At 43.0% G+C, this 19,988-nt stretch overlaps 6 protein-coding genes across 8 annotated transcripts; 2 read left to right on the forward strand and 4 right to left on the reverse strand.

Moving 5' to 3' along the window:
• Positions 1 to 138: 138 nt before the first annotated feature.
• LOC128258131 (uncharacterized) lies at positions 139 to 7,025 on the reverse strand. Its single transcript, XM_052989555.1, has 4 exons — positions 6,868 to 7,025; positions 5,245 to 6,647; positions 2,576 to 2,754; positions 139 to 1,821 (listed from the first exon to the last, which is right to left on the reverse strand). The coding sequence occupies exons 1-4, from the start codon at positions 6,873 to 6,875 to the stop codon at positions 958 to 960; spliced, it is 2,454 nt and encodes an 817-aa protein (XP_052845515.1). The 5' UTR covers positions 6,876 to 7,025; the 3' UTR covers positions 139 to 957.
• Positions 7,026 to 7,142: 117 nt separating this feature from the next.
• LOC128258140 (uncharacterized) lies at positions 7,143 to 8,380 on the forward strand. 3 transcript variants are annotated; one of them, XM_052989571.1, is made up of 3 exons: positions 7,143 to 7,161; positions 7,548 to 7,753; positions 7,808 to 8,380. In XM_052989571.1, the coding sequence occupies exons 2-3, from the start codon at positions 7,591 to 7,593 to the stop codon at positions 8,311 to 8,313; spliced, it is 669 nt and encodes a 222-aa protein (XP_052845531.1). In that variant the 5' UTR covers positions 7,143 to 7,161; positions 7,548 to 7,590; the 3' UTR covers positions 8,314 to 8,380. The 3 variants fall into 3 exon arrangements, with proteins under 3 accessions (XP_052845531.1, XP_052845530.1, XP_052845529.1); XM_052989570.1 differs by lacking the exon at positions 7,143 to 7,161 and adding an exon at positions 7,226 to 7,307; XM_052989569.1 differs by lacking the exon at positions 7,143 to 7,161 and adding an exon at positions 7,342 to 7,360 and having other exon boundaries at positions 7,420 to 7,753.
• Positions 8,315 to 9,389, reverse strand: LOC128258145 (ubiquinol-cytochrome-c reductase complex assembly factor 1). Its single transcript, XM_052989576.1, is given in 5 exon segments — positions 8,315 to 8,640; positions 8,719 to 8,970; positions 9,029 to 9,217; positions 9,332 to 9,340; positions 9,342 to 9,389. Coding segments are annotated over 5 exon segments (774 nt in total). The 3' UTR covers positions 8,315 to 8,364.
• Positions 9,390 to 9,585: 196 nt separating this feature from the next.
• On the forward strand, positions 9,586 to 10,955 carry LOC128258473 (SURF1-like protein). Its single transcript, XM_052990102.1, is given in 6 exon segments — positions 9,586 to 10,008; positions 10,076 to 10,123; positions 10,125 to 10,198; positions 10,258 to 10,452; positions 10,512 to 10,704; positions 10,706 to 10,955. Coding segments are annotated over 6 exon segments (903 nt in total). The 5' UTR covers positions 9,586 to 9,804; the 3' UTR covers positions 10,895 to 10,955.
• A 348-nt stretch (positions 10,956 to 11,303) lies between these two features.
• LOC128258472 (UDP-glucose 6-dehydrogenase) lies at positions 11,304 to 16,617 on the reverse strand. The gene is given in 4 exon segments (XM_052990101.1): positions 11,304 to 12,736; positions 13,391 to 13,469; positions 13,471 to 13,530; positions 16,231 to 16,617. Coding segments are annotated over 4 exon segments (1,431 nt in total). The 5' UTR covers positions 16,381 to 16,617; the 3' UTR covers positions 11,304 to 11,594.
• Positions 16,618 to 17,190: 573 nt separating this feature from the next.
• LOC128258437 (cilia- and flagella-associated protein 52) lies at positions 17,191 to 19,981 on the reverse strand. The gene is given in 6 exon segments (XM_052990039.1): positions 17,191 to 17,907; positions 17,974 to 18,190; positions 18,253 to 18,292; positions 18,294 to 18,483; positions 18,664 to 19,368; positions 19,427 to 19,981. Coding segments are annotated over 6 exon segments (2,226 nt in total). The 5' UTR covers positions 19,849 to 19,981; the 3' UTR covers positions 17,191 to 17,255.
• Positions 19,982 to 19,988: the final 7 nt, after the last annotated feature.

The raw sequence follows: 19,988 nt of genomic DNA on the forward strand, positions 1-19,988 counted from the left end.
TGATAATTTTGGATGTATAATAGTTTTTCTTATATGGATATATATATATATATATTAAAAATGGAAAATAAAAGCAAATCAATTAAGTTTAAACACTTACCGTCTTCTTTCCTAAAGGCAACACTTAATAACAGGCAGTTGAACTTCTAATTAATTCCTTTATTTATATCTTGTTATCAATTCATACTTATGGGCTCACATAAAATGGAATTGCATTTCATATTTTTGAAAGTATTAATATGTTTTGTTTCTCGTATGTTTGATTTTGTATTTGTTTGAAAGTATCCAGCTAAGCAATTCATTAGACTAGTCACATAATATGGTTTAAGATGACATGATTATACGCATTTGATTCTAAGAAATTGACATTGTTTCTCATGTGTATGTGTGTCCGATAGTGTGTCCGATAGTGTGAAAGGTGTGCGGGAGTGTTTTCCCTGCTAGTGTTTCCTAATCATCCGATTGCATCTAATCTCTTTTGGCTTGGGTTTGGTTGGAGCATTGCAAACATTTTATTTGCAGTGTATGAATGGATAGGTACAATATTCGAGAATTGTATATAGAAATCAAATACGCCCAGGGCTGTGGAAATATAAATGCCAACAACATCGATGATCGGCACTCGAATGCCCTAACAATTTGACTAAACCAAAAGCTTATCAACTAAATTGGGTTTTTTGGGGAAACAAGATGATTTATCAAATTAAAAGCGTATTTGATTCCAGATTAAACCATATTATATAGCTAAGACGTGGGCGGAGGAGATCTACACGAAACGTACATCATCGACGCTCATCAAACATCTTCCCTACGAAGTCCCAGGACTTGTTATCGTGACTTGTGTGTACAATTATACGGGTGGTGTGTACGGATGTGCGTGTAATGTTCGTGTGGGGAAAGGAAATTACAGTAGAGCAGGATCTACAATTTGGTAGCCTCTTTCGAACTATAGAGCCTCTAGTTCTGCACGGGCAGCGGGGGCGGCGGATAGGCGAAGATATCGCCGCCGTTCGCCATCATATAGGGAGCCGCCTGCGTGGGCACGGCATACTGGGCGCGGTAGGAGTTGGCCACCGCCGCTGCTCCTCCATTCAGCGACACGGTAGCCATGCTGGAGGACATCGACGAGTACTGACCATAGGCCTGTGGCGTCTGCAATTGCTGCTGTTGCTGGGGTGTCTGCAACTGTTGCTGCTGGGCCGCCTGCTGCTGGTTCATCGGTGGCGGGGGCATGTTGGCAAAGTTCATGTTGTACGGCGAGAAGCGGGAACGCTTCTGGTCGATCCCGTAGTTGGCCGCTGTCATCGCGGCCTGCACGGACGCATCGGGCAGCAGGTGTTGCTGCTGGGCAGCTTGTGCCGCCTGCTGTTGCTGTTGCTGCTGCTGCTGCTGCTGTGGGTGCTGGGCCTGTGGTGGCACGGCTCCCGGAGCATTCTGCGCCTTGTTGGGCTCAAAGCAAGCGGCATTGGGATTAAAACGCGAGAACGGCACTCCGCCGCCCTGCTGTTGCTGCTGGCCCTGGTAGCCACCACCTCCCTGGCCACGGTATCCACCCTGTCCGCCCTGATTCGGTGGTGAGGTGCGTGGTTTCTGGTCGAATCGGGGTGGACCTCCTGCGCCGCCGCCGTTGAAGGCATTGCGGTTCATGTTGCCGCCGGGACCGTTGTTGTTGCGGTAGTTGTTGCCGCCGTTGTAGCCACCACCCATCTGCTGGTTGCGGCCCTGATAGCCGTTGCCGCCGCGATAGCCTCCACCCATGCCGCCTCCACGCTTGTTGTAGCCCCCGCTCATAGCCATGTTCATCAGTTTCGGGTTGATGGTCTGCATATGGTTCCAAAAAAAATACGTAAGTACATTGGATTGTCCAACAGGTTAACAATGAACTAGGTCCAAAAGAATAAACTATGTTTTTAAGTTTCTAACAGAAAATCTCTTTATAAAGGTAGCTGAAACTTTTTTAATTTATTTACTTATCTCTGTATTCTTTATTGAAATGATTTTTTTTTTACTTCCGCCTATATAAGTGTATTGTATAGAAGATATTTACTAATAAAACAAACTACGCTAAAAAATAAGTAAATTAAATGAAGTAGATTCCTCTTGACCCAGTTTTTAAATCTTAATTCCGAGGATAAATGGGATAAACTCAGTTCTCAAAATGCTCTGATCGATCAATAAGAATATTCTACATATCATATTAAATTTGATTAAATTCGTTAATATTCTTTAAAAATTACTTAAATAAAACTTTATGTTAATTAATTTATTACATTTATAAGCCATTTAAAATGTTTCATGTATGTAATTTGTAAAGAATAGTTACGAATTTACTCAAATTAAATGTTAAATGTACAGTAAGAATAAAAATTACCTAATTAGTTAAACGAGTTCGATGTAACTTTTATTTTTAACCTATAAACTTTTATAATAAAAATTTTTTGACATTTGTCAGTGTGATAAATATTTAAATTTGCTTTATATTGATTACTTTTTCAACTGCATTATTTTTAATACCTATTGTTCACCTAGTTGATTCTTTCGAGCCCTAGGATTTAAAGATCCAAGTAAAACTCACCTGGTTGGCCTCGCGCAGCACTTGGATCAGGTCATTGGCCTTGTTGGCGTTGGAGTGCGTGAACAAGGTGTAGGCCGTGCCCTTGTTATTTGAGCGTCCGGTACGTCCAATGCGATGCACGTAGTCCTCCGAGTTCGAAGGATAATCATAGTTGATCACAAACTTGACATCGTCAACGTCTGTTTGATTTCATTTATATTTTTCATTTCGAATTTGGAAATTGAAGAATTGTGAAAAGAAGCGTTAAAAATATCGAATCGAACCAATGCGTCGAAAATAGGAATCTTTCTCAATACTCAAGAAACTATTCAACAAAAACAAAAACTTATTTGTGTGTGTTTGGTGGTTCGTGTGATTGTGTCCGGTTCTGTCTTCGTGTGTGTGTGTGTACGTGTTATGGTATTTGTTTATGATCGGGGCGATCATATGTGTTGTTAACTTTGTTAATAAAACTTAAAAGATACTTGATCGAATCGTTGAATGGACTTTGTCGGTTGGTAATTTGGTTTATATTTTTTTTTGGTATGTTTTGTACTTTGAACAAAAATTTCGCCATCAATACTATTAGCGTATATTAATAACTATACATCTTTGGCAAATAGATATATGTTTTTTCTATACTGCAGAAATGTGGACCTCGACCTTTTCTTCTCATCATACTTTCATATCTTTTTTTTTTGCAATACACAAATCGTAATATAAATGTTTAAGCTTAATGCATACAAGAGACGGCTTGATTAAAATTAATATTATAAGTAGCTAATATAAAATTAAATGAATGATCAAAGCTTATGATAGAGGGTGCTGGGCTTTTATAGGGGGGAGATGGTTAGACACTTCGATGGGACAAAGGGAGGAGGGGTGCGGACATATTGCTATGATTAGGAAGAAGTAAATTAGCCTAGTACTTACCCTGTAGATCTAGGGTTAGAATGGATAAGAGTTAGGCTTACGCGGAAGAGTCACTGCAGATCCTGTCCTCGCAATTGGGTCGTGATGAGGGAGATCCCACGGATCTCCGCAATGCTAGAAACTTATAACTCAACCCTCAACTTGTATATATAGCTTTTCTCTTTAACTGCTTTGTGTATATAACTTTTTAACTTTTAACTTTAAACTTTTTTTTTTGTTCTGCCATTTGAAAAATCGAAGTCCATTTCATAAAGTGCTGATGATATTTTTGTTCACACACAAATTTCGGTTTTATACATAGAGTAAGGAGCGACGTAATATAGTATAGAATACTTTATGATACATAAATAATCTACAGAAAATTAGCATCAGTCAAAAAATTCGTGGGCCGCAAAATGTTATAATTTCTTAACACATTATTTTCTCCATATTATAATACTACAAACTAAACAAAAAAAAAGAAAAAAATTTATATATACTTTTAAGGCATAGCTTTATTGGTTCGCCTTGGATTAAGGGGTTATTTTTTTATAGTGCACTGGGATTATTTACTTTTGATTTTTTCAATAGTATTTTGCTGGGCCATTGACTCCTTGACTGACAATAAGTTGCTTTATACGATAAGGTTACTCAAAATGTGATTGACGAGACACAACTAAAAACTATGAGCAAGAGAGCAACAAACAAACTAAAAGTAAACAACATCATATAACCAGCAATGCATGGAGAACAAACACATTCCCCTCATTATTTGAGCCCACACCATTTCTTCGTTTTCGGAGAATCATTCAGCAGAAACAAAAGGGATCGATGGAACTAAGCGGTCCACCAGGAACTGAACCACTTGAAATTGATTTATCCAAAGCCCAAACATTTCCGGAAATTATAAGATTCGAACATGCAAAATGAAAAGCAGTCGGTCCTTTTCCGGTTTTCACTTTCACTAAATAATAAAGTTCGTTAGATGTTCGCCAGTTGAAAGCTCAGTACATTCGCTTAGCTGCCCGCCATGAAATATAACATTTTCTAACAAAACATCCTGGACTTAAAATAAGGTTTATATATCAATTAAAATAAACATATTCAAGATCAAATACAGCTCAGCGAAATGTACTGGTTAAGCTTTTTTACAAAATATTTTAAAGTTATTGGTGTAAATCAGTGGTCGGCACGCTCCTATCTCTGAGGCATAGGCTAAGGCCTTGCGGACGGCGCAGCAGCAGAACGACGGCAGAGGCCGACACGAACAGTATAAAACCGCACACACACTGACAAGACTCGCCGTGCAAACTACTCATACAAAGAAGTGCGAGCATGTTACAGTATGTGTGCCGACCACTGGTGTAAAAATAAATACAAAAAAAAAATGCTTCCAACTGTGGATATTTACACTCTGAAAAACCATTTTTACTGGAAGAACGATTCCATTTATAAAACCGCTACCAGGGAATAGTTCGATTTCGTTTTGAGCTCAAATCGAAAATGACATGTGAAATCCGGAACTGACCCAAACAAAAAACCTCCAAAGTTCTGGAAACAGAGCGGAAGGAAGAGCGAAGATGCTGAGCGGTGTTGGCCGATTCATCGCTGACGGATCGCTGAGACCAGACGAACCAGGAAGGCGTCGACGACGAATCACAAAATAATGAATGAAACCCCACGGGATGCTGATTGATCCACAGGCAACAATTGCTTGGTTACGGAGAGAAAAAACGGAAGGTGGCCATTGCAAGCCCACAAAGGCTACGTTTACTCACCGAGTCCGCGGGCAGCCACATCGGTGGCCACCAGGATTGAGTGCCGGCCATTGCGGAAGCTGGAGAGCACAAAGTCGCGCTCCTGCTGCGACTTATCGCCGTGGATGGCGCATGCGCGCCAGCCCTGACGGGAGATGTTGCGCGTGATCTCGTCCACGCGCTTCTTGGTCTCCACGAAGATGATGGTTTTGGTCTCGTTCTCGGCCGAAATGTCCGTCAGCAGCTTGATCAGCTTCATCAACTTCTCGTTCTCATCGCACACGTCCACGATCTGCAGGATGTTGTGGTTGGCGCTCAGCGACAGCGACCCAATGTTCACCTGGATGTAGTTGTTAAGGAACTCCTCGGCCAGCTGGCGCACCTCTTTCGGCCAGGTGGCGGACCACATCAGGACCTGACGATCCGGGCGGATCTGTTGCATGATCTTCCTGATCTGGGGCTCGAAGCCCATGTCCAGCATACGATCGGCTTCGTCGAGCACCAGGTAGGTGCACCTCTTCAGCGAGGTGGTGCCCCGCTCAAGGAAATCAATCAGCCGACCAGGTGTGGCAATCACGATCTCCACGCCGCGCTCCAGATCCCTTGCCTGCTGCCCCTTGGGCGCTCCCCCAAAGATGCAGGTGTTGCGCACATGTGTGTTGCTGCCGAACTCAATGGCCACCTGCTGGATCTGCTGGGCCAGCTCCCTTGTGGGAGCCAGCACCAGGGCGATGGGTCCATCCCCGCGCTCCAGGCGCGGCTGATTGTTGATGTGCACCACCGCCGGCAGGACATAGGCCAGGGTCTTGCCCGATCCGGTCTGGGCCACACCCACCAGATCCCGTCCACTCAAAGCAATGGGCCAGCCCTGGGCCTGAATGGCCGTGGGCTTGGCGAAACCTTGCTTGCGGATCTCATTCATCACGTAGTCGGGGAAGCCGCCCTCCTCGAACTCAATACTGGGTGTGGGCACCTGATCGCCCTTGATAGTGATCTCATTGCTGGTGAGGAAGGTCTCTGTTTCCACAGGAGTGCGGGCCAGCACCGAATCGCAGGGCTTGTAGAAGTTCTTGCGGAAGGGCGTGAGATTGACCAAGGACCAAACGATCTTGGGCAAGTGGGCGCCGTGATTAGAAGAGCGCTGTCCTCCGTTCTGACCACCAAATCCTTCCTGCTGGCGGGGTCCTCCCATGCCGGGTCCTCCTCCGCCATTCATGCGTCGCTGTCCTCCGTTGGCGGGTCCGTGCCCATTGAAACCGGGATACGGGGCAGAGCGATTCCGCTGGAACATGCCCGCTCCACCGGGTCCGCCCCCAGGAGCACCTCCGCCCATGCGATTTGCCACCATGCCGCCGGCTAGTCCACCAACTGCTGCACCTCCTCCGCCACCGCCGCCGCCGTAGGTATTCACCTGTCCGTTGTACCTGCAACGAGCGTTTTGCGCCATGAAATTAGAATTTTGAGCCTGTTGATGCGTAGCCAAAATGTTTCAATTTACTTCAAGCGATCTTTTTTTATGTAATTTTCATTTTTTACTGCCATTTTGAATTTATTGATTTTCGACACTCGGCCCCCGGCCGCATGGCAACTTGAATTTCGGAACAAAAAGCGGTTTATTTTATGGGAAAGTGTTTGCGAACTTACATATTCATTGCTGGTGTGCTGCAAGTGGTAATATAGCTGGCCAAATTATAGTATTTCGGGCACTTTTCACAATTTTTCACTTAGCAATTTTCCAGCTCCTACGTCGTCACTAAAAGCAGTGTTACCAGGTGAAGCCACTGCAGTTGCACCAAAAGTGATGAAAAGTTCAAAGGGGTTGCTTGTGGTGGCAGTGTTGCAAAACGATGATTTGGGCTAAGCGATGGGCACACTGCAAGTAGTGAGTACAGGAATCCCTCACCGAGTGCACAGTATTAAAGAATATATATCGAAAATGTATTTTTTTATGATAAGTTAATAATGAGAAAGAATTAAACACTTGCCAATACTTATTTAAGTATATTTTGCAATTCCCGTATATATTTGTTAATTGTACAAAGACAATTAAATAAACATTTTGTAATACTTTAGGATAACAACAAGTTTGTTAAAGTGAAACTGAATAAAACAACAAAATTTAAATTTATTACTTTAGGTGAGACCTCTAGTCGTTACAGTGTGTTCACTCATTCGACTAAATACCGTACTTTGTAGAGTAAACAAACATGGCTTCAACGAGGGATCAATAACATTAATTAACATTAAACATAACATTAAATTAAGAGTAAACAAACTTAATAAAGTATTAGCCATTATTAATTAATAAATAGCATATATCTAAGGCGCACAGTGAACAACTTAAAGCCCAAGAAATAGTTATAAACAATGCGGACAAGCTACAAGAAAAATCGACCCTTCGATTTCAAGCTAATAGATTTGGTGGAACCCAATCCAGTGCTATATAAAAGATCTGGGCTTTCAAATTACGATGCAATGAAGGCCAAGACGGATATATGGGCGCGGATAGCTGAGATGATGGGCTGTGATGGCAAGTAATCTATAATCTTATATCTTCACGGTTATAAAGTAATTATTTCCCCAGTGGACTTCTGCCTGATGCGCTGGAATAACCTGCACTACCAATTCCGCAAAGAGATCCGTCGGGCGGATACCAGTGGTTCGACCTGGCCGTATTTGGAGCGCCTCCGATTTCTAGGCGAGAGTCAGCCATCAGCGAAGACAAAGTGCAAGCAAAAGGTTAGGGATTCCACCGGCAAACAGGAGGATTCCGTTGAGCAGGAAACCCCCGTGCACTTTCTGTGGGAAACCTACGAAGATGGTGAAGTCATCCAGCAGCCAAGCACCTTCCTTATCGAGGAGATCATCGAGGAGCCTAGCGAGCAGATCATCCAGGAGGAAATCATCTATGAGGAGCAGGAAACAGCGCAGATACTGTCTCCTAAGAGCAGCTTCCTTCAGATGGACCAGGTCCTTGCCCAACTCCAGGAGCCCCTGCGAAATCGGGCGGAACGTAGGATCACAGCATTTCTGCTCAAGTGTCAATTGCGTACTCTGAGTAATCAGTCCACGAGGGATCTGGTCATATAGCTTTTACTTTACTTACTCTCAACTTTATTAAAAAACAAATAAAAACTAAAATTACACCTTGTCCAGATCCAGCCAGGCCACCTTGGGCTTAATTATAAATTGATCGCGTGACAAACTGTCCAGCATGGCGGCCTGCTTGCGGACGTACTTCACCAATCGCTCGATCTGCGCGTAATCATCGCAGTTCATCTCGAAGAAGCGGCGCCACAGGGCGCAGGCCAAAATCCGGTCGTCGGACATAATGCCCTCGTCGTAGGCGATGAGAGCCGCTTGGAACTGCTCGGATAATGTCTCGATCTGCTGACGTGTGCGTGAGGGATTGTGGGCCTGTTGGGGATCACATAGGTTAGCTTAAGTATCAAAGATATTTAAAAAGTAGAGGTAGATTAAAGACAGAAAACCTACTCCCAACTTCTTCGCACGAGTGTTGACATCTCCCCACATGGCCTCCACAATGCAATTGCGCAGGAAGCGTCCGTCCTCGCCGGTTTCGGAGCCCTCGGCCATGGAGCGCATTAGGAGGAGCCAGACGTGCAGTTCGGTGACCAGAAACCAGGAGTTGAACGTATTTGGCAGATTGAAGTCGCGGAAGAAGGCCACATAGTTGATCTTATCGGCCACGCTCTCGTACAACAGATGACTGGTTACCTTGAGGCGCTGAAATAAGATAATCTTGATAAATATAAACCAAAAAAAGGAACAATAATGCACATACCGCCTTTGTGTTGGGTGTGAATCCCACTTTGGTAAGCACTCTCTTTAGAATGCCGCCTTCTGTGGGTGCTCCTGTGCCGGATTTGGTTTTATTGGGACTATCTACAACGCCGGTGGATGAACACAAACGACAGGATTGCTCAAAGGTTCCCAATATTAATGGAGTCTGTTTATAGGGTTGGTGTGGTACCTGTAATAAAGAAATTGAAAATGTTGTAGCCCGATTTATATAAGAGTTGCATGCACTGCATTCAAACACTTGTATTACGGACTAATTAAATAGTTGCATTAGTTTTCTACTAACCCATTGCGTGTCTGACTATGCCACTGGCCAGTCTTGCAACTGCACGAGTGCACTGCATTTTTAAATACTTTATAAATTCACTAAACAAAATCGTTAAAAAAAATTATTTGCACGCGACAACAGTCCCCAAACAGCTGTTCTTAACAGGGCTGCCAACTCGATCTTATACATAAATTAACAGACTCAGCTAACATTGCCCTGCCAGATGTATTACAGAAGCACTGTTAAGTATTTTTAGATAGAAATAATAAGAAAATAGTCATTTCCATGTTAACTTTTCGTTTTTAATTGATTATTACAATTTTTTGTTACAAGTTTCATTTATAATATTTAGAAAGCGTATAGCTCAATTTTAGTGTGACCAGTAGTTTTGCGCCCTTCAGCAACCAACGGTCATATCAGCACTCACAACTTCCAATTGGAAATGTAAATAAATAAATATTTGGAAAAAATAAGATACAATAATACAAAACATGCTGCGTTTGGGCACGCAAATGTGCCGGCAAGTGGCCCTAAATGTCAAGACTGGGTGCCGTACCCCAAGCAGCAGTAGTACCCAGAAATTGGTCACCAGGAAGATGACACAACAGCGAACGCCGGTGGATTGGACCACAAGTATTCCGACTAAGGCGGCCAAGGACAAGGAAAAGATTGCTCCTTTGGGATGGTTTCTGCTGGTGGGTAAACCCATATTTCTCGGTCTACTTAAATATCTAATATAAATCCGAAAATCCATTCCTCCAGCTGATTCCAGCCACTACTTTTGGACTTGGTTGCTGGCAAGTAAAGCGGAAAGATTTGGAAGGAGCAGTTGATAAAGGATCTTAGTAAGCAACTAAACACAGCTCCTGTGGATTTACCAGAAGAGTATGTTTCCCACCCATTGCTTCAATATTTTCCCTTACTAAAATAAGTTTTGCTTTTAGTCTCAGCGACCTTTCCCACATGGAGTACCGTATGGTCAAAATTCGTGGACGTTTTCTGCACGAAAAAGAGATGCGCATGGGTCCAAGATCACTCATACGTCCCGACGGCGTAGAGACTCAAGGAGGACTCTTTTCGCAGCGGGATTCGGGCAATGGATACCTAATAGTGACCCCTTTTCAACTGGCAGACAGAGAGTAAGTTAGCCAGAGGCAAAAACCAGTTAAATCCCCTTTAAACCTACCAAATCCTTCAGCGACATAGTCCTCGTCAATCGTGGATGGGTGTCCCGCAAGCAAGTGGAGCCGGAAACACGCCCGTTGGCTCAACTGAAGACGGAAGTGGAACTCACAGCCGTGGTGCGCAAAGGAGAAGCCCGTCCTCAGTTCACACCCGATCACAAAGGCAATATCTACCTATATCGCGACCTCGCACGCATGTGTGCTTCCTACAGGAGCTGCTCCCGTGTTCCTGGATGCCACCTACGATGTCCAGGCGGCTAAAAATGGTCCCATCGGGGGCCAGACACGCGTCACCCTGCGCAACGATCACCTGTCATACCTGGTCACCTGGTTCAGCTTATCGGCGGCCACTTCGTTCCTCTGGTACAGACAAATAGTCAAAAGGATACCTTTCTAAAAAGGAATTAGATCAAACGCTTTGTTGTTATTTTTATAAAATTTACATGCTCTTGTGTAAATGCTGGTTTTTATTGAACAGCCGCAGGAAAGGACTGTCCTGCTGCGGCTTATATTGCAACTACCGATCCTCGAGAGGCGGATCGGCCCGGGAATAGGAATATGAATACAAATACGGTTTGAGGTTTTCCCTCGGGCGTGCCAAGCTGAATACTTGAACTATTAAGAAACACACACATTAGATTGGGTCAATTTTAGGAAAACTTCTAAACTATAGGATCAAATATAAATCTATAGAAAATTCCAAAATGATTTTGACCTTTTTCATTTTCAAATTCGAAGTTTGCATTGCAATTATATACAAAAAAAAATATTTTTAAAACAAGATAATCAAGTTATAGCTAAGAATCGATGTTTTCTTGACATTTTACTTTATAGGAATTGACCGAGTTAAAGATTATTGTTTTACATTAACTTAAGTAGGGTCAAACTGATATAGTAGTTATAAGATCCAAGATTTAAGCTTAGAATTATTCGCAGATTACTTTTCGTCCTAAATATTCTTCATCCTTTAAATCGACCCACTCTAAGATATACTAAGTTACAGAAACTGATACGGATATTTACAATTTAGTCTCGCAAATACTGGAAATTTCGCCAACTTTAAGTGTAAACGCCACCATCTCCGTCGCCCTTCGAGCCTAAAGCTGCGGCACAATGCCCCAGGAACGGAGCAGTCCAGCGCGCTGGTACTTCTTGCCAATGGTCTGGACGTGGAAGCCGATCTGCTGCAGCCTCTCGTGGTCGAGGATCTTGCGGCCATCGAAGATGTACGCCGGCTTCATCATCGATTGGTATATGCGCTTGAAGTCCAGGTCCACAAACTCATCCCACTCAGTGCAGATGACCAGGGCATGGGTGGCCCGAACGGCACTGTAGGGATCACTGTGGATCTGCACCGCTTTCTTCACCTTTTCCGGGGATTCCGTGACACTGGGATGCGTGAGGTCGTCGATGATCTGCTCGGGTTCCACCTTGGGATCGTAGATATCCAGCGCGGCGCCTTCTTCCAGAAGTGTTTGGCATACGGTTATGGCAGCGGTTTCGCGGGTATCACCAGTGTTCTTCTTGAAGGCAAATCCCAGGATGGCTATCCTTTTGTCTGACACCGTATTGAACAAACTCTCGATGATCTTCTGGGAGAATCGACGCTTCTGGTAATCGTTCATATCAATCACCTGCTGCCAATAGGCAGCCACCTCGGGCAAGTTGAGGTTCTCGCAGATGTAGATCAGGTTGAGGATATCCTTCTGGAAGCAACTGCCTCCAAATCCCACGGAGGCCTGCAGGAACTTGGAACCGATGCGGGAATCCAGACCCACGGCCCTCGCCACCTCGGAGACATCTGCTCCAGTGGCTTCGCACACTGCCGACAGCGAGTTGATGCTGGAGATGCGCTGGGCCAGAAAAGCGTTCGCCGCCAGCTTGGAAAGCTCACTGCTCCACGTGTTGGTGGTGAGGATGTTCTGCTTCGGTATCCAGTGCTCGTAGATCCAGGACAGCTTCTCCACCGCCTGGTGGCCTTCGGGCGTTTCCTCGCCGCCAATCAGTACGCGATCGGCATTCAGGAGATCATTGATGGCGGTGCCCTCGGCCAGGAACTCAGGGTTGGACAGGATGTCGTAGTGGATGCCGGGCTTCTGGTTCGCCCGCAGTATGTGCATGATGCTCTCCGCCGCCCGCACGGGCACCGTGCTCTTCTCCACCACGATCTTGTTGGACTGCGCGATCTCTGCGATCATTCGGGCCGCACTCTCCACGTACTTGAGGTCCGCCGCTCGTCCTGAGAAATAGAGGTGATGAATAATTGGTATTGGTAACTACTGCTTAATTACTAACACACAATCGAAAGGGTGAGTGTCCTTTAAAAGATCATCAATTCCTGACCTTAGCAATTAATCAAAATCTTTATTCAACTTTATTTTAAAGCAATTAAGCTCATGAAAACCTATTCTTTGAATTTAACCTATTTATTGTAGTTATTGCTTTTTTATTCTTTTAATTCTTAGTAAAGTATATTTATCAAAAATTCTGCGTTATTTAATTTAATTATTAAATAATCTCCTTTATATTATTTTATTCCACGAATATTCTTATGAAATTTCATATGTTTTAGTTTATTATTTTAAAAAGAAATGCAATACTCTACTGTTAGATTTTAGCTATATAAATACAGTAATAACAATATTACCTAGCTAATACAATGCTAAAATGCAACTATAATATTGATTTAAGCATGGTTGTGGTAATATGTATTTAGTTGTAAACATGGATGTACTTAGTGTCGCTTCTGACACTTATAGTTATTATAATCAACAGGTTTCAGCCTTCAAGTTGCAATAAAAACCTAGACTTTGAATATAATGCATATAGTAAGACCTCACTTAAAGGTGTTCACTCCCTTTATCTTGTAAATATTTGCATAATTGTTACCTACCCTTGCCACTGCCGCAGGTCTTTGTGGGCGTGTTCACCGAGATGAAGATAAGGTCCGCCTCCTTAATGGCCGTCTCGATAGTCCGTGGAGAAGAAGAGGTTCACATTGCGGCACTTCTTCACTACTTCGTCCAGACCGGGCTAAAACGACAGACATACTTCATTAAAATATTTTACAAATTATACAACTTGTTGGCCTAGTTTTCTTTTTTTTTTGTTTTTTTGTAATGCCAATCACGACCCACTCCCAAAGCCGAGCAGTTGGTGACGTTCGTAGGAACGTCTACCGATAAGATTATACCCCTTCTATAAGTGTTGGTACGTGGACCTTATTCGATTCCGTTTCCTATGAAAGCTATCTCTCAATTAACCCCAGTGTGACTCTGTTTACGTGCTGAAATACCACTTTGAGTGGTCCACTTTTAAGCGTTTAGTGATTAATTAATAAATTAGAGGATAGGGTCTTCCCATGACTACTCACGCTTATGCAATATTCACACGAATTCTTATTTCCCTTATTCGTTCAACTTATTTCCGTTTCTGATACGATTTGAATGTTCATTGAACTCGTTTTGTGAGCGAGCAAATTTGCATACGTATTATGTATATGGATTTCTCGGAGGCAGGTGTTAATAACTGTCTTTCTTTTGGCATGTCTTTCTTTTCTTATGAAATCTGAGAATCATCGGCCACGATTTTATCTATTAAAACATAAGCTGTTCTATTATTGACAACACATTTACCTACTAAAACTAATGCTGATCTATCATTCAGGTTTATTAATCTACGGAGACAATAGAAAACCAAAGAGAGATGTTTCTTAAGGAAAGTTTCTAAAAATATATGGTCTGGGCTGCTAGACATAGACATGATCTATGACTGATAAGTTTTTGCGTTGTATTGGAAAATGAAGAAAACGATAATGAGTACACTGACTAGGAAATATTGGCAACAGATGGCAACAAAAAGTGTCAATAGCCAATTGTGTAAATGCAAAACAAGAGGATGTTGTTGACAAGGCCGCATTGATATTTCCAGCAAATTGCAATTGAGTACTCCAAGTTATGGCCATTATGTTTGCTGGCGATGATGCAATCTTGGTAAGTGAATATCAATATGAAGAGTGGAATGTGTGCTAGACAGTCTCTGTTCGTACGGGTGCGGGTGCACTCAACGCCGTGTTTTTGCCCATCTTTTTTATGTGCAAAATGTAGTATCTAACACAATCAAACTTCTTCATGTGAAACATTTGTTAAATTTTTTTTCTAGCAAGTCATTAGAAAATAATTTAAGTTTTTGCTTTGGCAGATTAATATATTAAGAAATTAATAATTAGAAAATTTCGTTAATTAGAATAAGATTTGAGTTTTCGCTTTGAAAAATAAAAACAACAAGAACTTAATAGTTTGTCGCTCATAAAATAAAACATAATAATTTTGCGCACATAGCATTTAAAATAGTAAAAATCATTACAATCTTAAAAACTTAAGAGAAGCATAAGCTTAATTAAAGCAAAACATTAATCTTTTAACGACTAAAGAATAAAAGAGTTGTAATTGATAAGAAATGTGAACTACTGAGTAATTCAGTAGACCTAAAAATAAAGTTTACTACAAAGCAATGCCTCTACAACTAAAATTTGGACAGATAGTGGTTGTTCGAGACATGAGGAAGGTTCGTCTGTGTTTGGGTGTTTATATATTATTTTTTTCGCGTTATTCCCCGAGAGATACTGGGGTGTTTGCCGAGAACGTGGATAATTGGACAATTTCCAACTAATGTGCGCCCGCTAAAACCCCTAAACGCCCTGCCCAGCGTGGTTATCTCGACCCGAGTCTCTGTTTTGGCGCAGACCCGATAAGGAGTGCGGGGAGCCGGGTATAAAGAATGGGGGCAGGCGGAAGCCAGGACGGAAATGCGACAGTAAAAATGGAAAAGAGATCACATACATACATATGTGACGTGCTAGAATATGCCGGCAAATCCCCGCTTATACCTTATGGCTTCGTGGCGCACTTAATATCTGGAATCGAGGCCTGGGCATTATGGTCACGCAGTCTGGAAAGTAAAATCGATTCCCACGCTTGTTTTCCGCGCCGAATCATATTTCAGCAATCATTTGGCTCTGTGAGTTTTTATAGTTTGTCTTGAATGACTTATGGCCGTAACACGAGGACTGACCGTTGACCTTGTTGTGGGCTAAGTGCGTTAAACACCTGAGTGTCTAGTAAAATGCCAAACACGCACCGAGGTTCGAGTGAAGACCGACTACAGAGAGAGAAATGTATAGTTTTTGACCTCATAATTTAAATAATTTATTATAAAAATGCAAGTATTGGTTATAGAAAAATTTCACATACTTTAAGATTGTTTTAATTGATTTAGCATTATCATAAAAACAAAAAAAAATACTTGGTTATTTAACAAAATCTTTATATTTGCCTTCCTGTTGAAGGTTGTCTTTTCTTAAGATTTGCTGATTCTATCAAGAACAAAACATATCCAAATATTTCATAGATTGACTTCTGAACAAATCTGTAGTTTTTTCTGTGCACTGGGAACTGGTTTCATTCGGAGGGGTTGGCGAGGGCTTCACCGACTTGGGCATGAGCGGTCATCGACGTTTCTTCAGTTCTTCTCGATGGATCTCCGGATTGATTGATGTTTTGTTTGTTTAGGATTAGTGGAAACAAAAAAAAAAAACAAAAAAACTGCAAGGCTAAGGCGTGAACAAACACATGCGAGTAAACCTATTGCTTTCCCTCTCCCACGGGCACACACACACACACACATTCATACGGCACTTCCTATGTACATACAAACGTGAGTCAAAAAACCAACCTCGTAAATGGGCAATTTATCCGAATTCCACTGGGCAATCCGCTCAGAGCTCTTGTCCACCAGGGTAATCACGATATCGGGGCACTTGAGCGCCATTACCGCGCAGGTTGGACCGCCGACATATCCAGCGCCAATGCAGCAGACCTTCATTTCGCACCGCTTTTCGTCGTTTGTTTTGTTTTGCTGTTACTATTCGGCTTTCCTTCCCGTCCCTCTTCCTTTGCCTCTGTCCGTTTTCCCTTTTTTTCCGGCGAGTGTCGCGTGCTTTTTGATTTGAGCGGTCTGGTCCGGTCGGTCGGATTAGTCAACTTTACGCGACTACGGAACAACAATAACTAACCACCCACCCGAACTAAGTTTACGAACGACAATAGCGGGGGAAGAGCCAACCAATGGCTGTGCCGTGTGACCGCCGCGCCACTTGCGCCAATATACCGCGCCGGAAACGGTCACACTTTTTCAAGAGAGGCTCAAAATTTAAATGTATTTTCAATTTAAACTTTGGTAAATATATCATTGTACTTTTACCCAAGTTTTAAACTTTTTCATGGTCTTAAAATTTTTGCAACTTTTATTTGGCAAGCAAAAACAGTTTTTACTTAAGTTTAAAGTCTAACTGGAAACAGAATGTATCAAAAATTTGTAAGTTCTGAATAATTTTGTTTTAATACCTTTTTGGGCTTTAAATTAAAGCTAAACTTGATATAAATAAACAGATCAAATGCATTTGGTTTAACATTATAATAAAATTATTTTAAATATATCAGAGTTTCAAACTTGAACTTAACCGTCAGATTAAATAAATTGATATATTGATTTGAATAGTTTAATAGATCAAAATTAATTGCAATGGTAATGGCTTTATACAGACGTATTTTATTTTTAAATTTTTAGTTTTTACAGGGACATAATATAAGGATTCGAGGCTAATATGGGTATATGAAAAATATAAAACTACAATTCAGCTGACAGAAGAAAAACTGCCTTTATTTCACGACTCAAAGCGAATATAAACGAATAAAAGCTCAGCATTTCCTGACGTCCGGCACTATTCCACACTCGGCGTAAGGATCGGAGATCTTTGCCTCCTTTTTGGCGCAGGGCGGGCACTCCACGCAGCACAGATCGTCCTTGGGAGTGGCCTTCAGCAGTCCGTCAATGTTCTCCCCCTTTGGCGTCTTCAGATTTGTGCCGGAATTCACTCTGGCCGACACTTCATTCATCTTGGTTTTGGACGACGTCTTGGGCAGCGAATATTTGGCCGCATCTGGCGGATTGGGCCTGCCCCAGAAGTCCCGCGGCACATCCCAGATGATCAGCGATCCGTCCGTGCTCCCAGTGACGAACATGGTCATGCAGGGACTGTAGGCGCAGCTGATCACCGAGGAGGCGTGCTCGGAGCCCAATCCCACCACGGCACCACTGTTGTAGTCCCAGAGTTTGACCTGCAGATCGCTGCCCACGCTGATGAAGTAGTCCCCAGTCTCGTTGATGGCAAGGCAATTAACCGATGACTTCTTGGAGGCAGTGAGTTCCCGGATCAAGGCTCCATTGTACACCATCCAGTAGATGATCCTGCCGTCCGAGCCGCAGGTGATCACTTGGACTCCGGTCGGGAAATAGGAAGCTGACATAAATTGCGCGTTAGCGGTCACCACTTGTTTGCGAGTCATGCGTCTGGGCAGGATTATGTATAAGATTAATAATTTAAATAATAATGGTTGTTTTGTAGTTTTAACTTACTTGATATCCCAGATCACACAAGAGCCATCGGTGCAGGCGGATATCACTTCAGTGTCTAGATAATTGATATCCAGCGAGGTTATGGGTCCCGAATGGTCCTTCAGCACACCCAAGAGATCCTGGCGATAGGGGTCTATCTTCCAAACCCTTACTTGTCCCTCAATGCCGCCCGTGATAATAAGACGACCCGTGGAGGCCACTGCCAAAGCACTGCATCCTAGAATTAAATATTAGGTTCTAAGTAGACATGTATTAAATTTAAATGCCATATATACTTACCTTTGTTATGCGCATTGGGAATAGCATAGATGAGCCTTCCAGGTGATAGGAGTAAAGGCTCGAATGATTCCATCGTTCCATACGGAGACAATACTGGTGCCATCGTGGGTAAACCGAACGCAGGCGCAGTTGAAGTTGTAGACCATGATGCGGAGCAGCTCTTGTTTGCGACTCGAAGACCAGATTCGGATACACTCCTTGCCAGAGGTGGCAAAAACTCCTGAGTAATTTCTTTAAGGGAAAAATATTGTAACTTCCTTTTTAATTTAACATTAATTTCAATTTAAGACAGATTGTCTCTGCTTTTTCTATACATAATCTAAAATCTAGATGTGAGCTATGTATATGTTATAACTAAAACCTTTTTTCTTAAATCTTAAAAAGTAGCTATTTCGCAAACTCTGTACTTACTTTGGAAATGTGATGCAGTAGACCGACTTGGTGTGGCATGTTCGCAGTAGTTTCAGCACCCAGGTCTTGATATTAAGTCCGTAAATCTCGTTCGTGTCGGTGCAAATGTAAAATGATTCCGGCTTGGAGCGCACAAAGGATGAAATCCTTCCTGACACATGAGTCTTCTTCAGGGTGCGCAGATATGGCCACGTGGGACCTGGATAGTCCCTAAAGTTAATTAGCGGCACATCGGTTCGCTCCTCCACTAGCTCTATGTCGCCATTTCCAGCTCCAATTAGCAAACGTCCTCCTTCCAGGACATACAAAGCTCGAACGCCGTTCACATAGCGATTGCAGTCCCTGCCAGATGGCTTCCGGGGATTGTGGGTGCCAAAGGCTCCCAGGATGCAGCTGGTGGAGCCTTGCTTGCTCACATGATCGCGATCGCAGCAGTTGAGGACGATCTTCACGATGTCACCAGTTCCAGTGCCCAAATAGGCAAACTCATCCGTCTTATTAATGCGCGCGCAGTAGAAAACCCTTGTCTTGCTGGCCATCAGAACGTCCTGGACGTACAGCTTCTTCTCCTCGCGCAGAATGCTCCACAGGCGCAGATGCTTATCTCCGGCAGTTATAAAAAAGTACGGATTATTGTGCAACGGTCGGACGGTCAATGCATTTCCGGATATAGCCCTCGAGGCGGGTGTTTGACAAATGGGAGATCTAGAACAAAGAAAAGAATGATTATAATTAAGGTAACGTTTACGATTTAGTCACCCACAATGCCTCCATGTCGAAAACGATGACAGATCCATCATCCACGCCTCCGATGGACACCACGCAGCGGTCCTGGGCCGTAAAACATATGGCCTGCACGGAGACCTTGTGCAGATCATGTCGGGAGATCTCCTTGCGCTGATCGTAGTCCCAGATGATCACATAGCCCCGAAATCCCATGTGGTTTATCTGCCCGGAGGCCATGTATTTGCCACTTTTGCTGAGATCCAGACATGATATTGTATTTGTATGTCCCGCTACAAACTCCTGGGTGTTTTTCTTATAGTCAGCGATACCTATTTTGTTTCCAAGTGCGAAGATAATTGATCCCGTCACCGGATGCTGGCGCACTCCATTCTCCACTTTTCCGTTGATCCCAAAGATTGCACGCGGGAGCAGTTGTCTGGTTTCCTGGGCATCTCCCATTTTCACAGGATTATAGTAAAATATATGACTTCAAATGTAACATATAAGGGATGTTGTTGTGTCGGTTTCGTGCAAAATGCTTTGAAGGTTTTAAGCCGGCTTGTTTTCTGTTTGAAAACAATATATTACAAATTTTATTC

This window comes from Drosophila gunungcola, assembly GCF_025200985.1.
Source record: "Drosophila gunungcola strain Sukarami chromosome 3L unlocalized genomic scaffold, Dgunungcola_SK_2 000003F, whole genome shotgun sequence".
Classification (NCBI taxonomy): Eukaryota; Metazoa; Arthropoda; class Insecta; order Diptera; family Drosophilidae; genus Drosophila; species Drosophila gunungcola.

Bases quoted from the DNA above. Each gene is read 5' to 3' on its own strand.
- LOC128258131 (XM_052989555.1), bottom strand. The intron at 2,755-5,244 runs GTGAGTAAACGT...GAAATCAAACAG, and splicing joins TGTGGCTGCCCGCGGACTCG to ACGTTGACGATGTCAAGTTT. The intron at 1,822-2,575 runs GTGAGTTTTACT...AACCATATGCAG, and splicing joins TGCTGCGCGAGGCCAACCAG to ACCATCAACCCGAAACTGAT.
- LOC128258140 (XM_052989571.1), top strand. From the start codon at position 7,591: ATGCGGACAAGCTACAAGAAAAATCGACCCTTCGATTTCAAGCTAATA. The intron at 7,754-7,807 runs GCAAGTAATCTA...TTATTTCCCCAG, and splicing joins TGAGATGATGGGCTGTGATG to TGGACTTCTGCCTGATGCGC.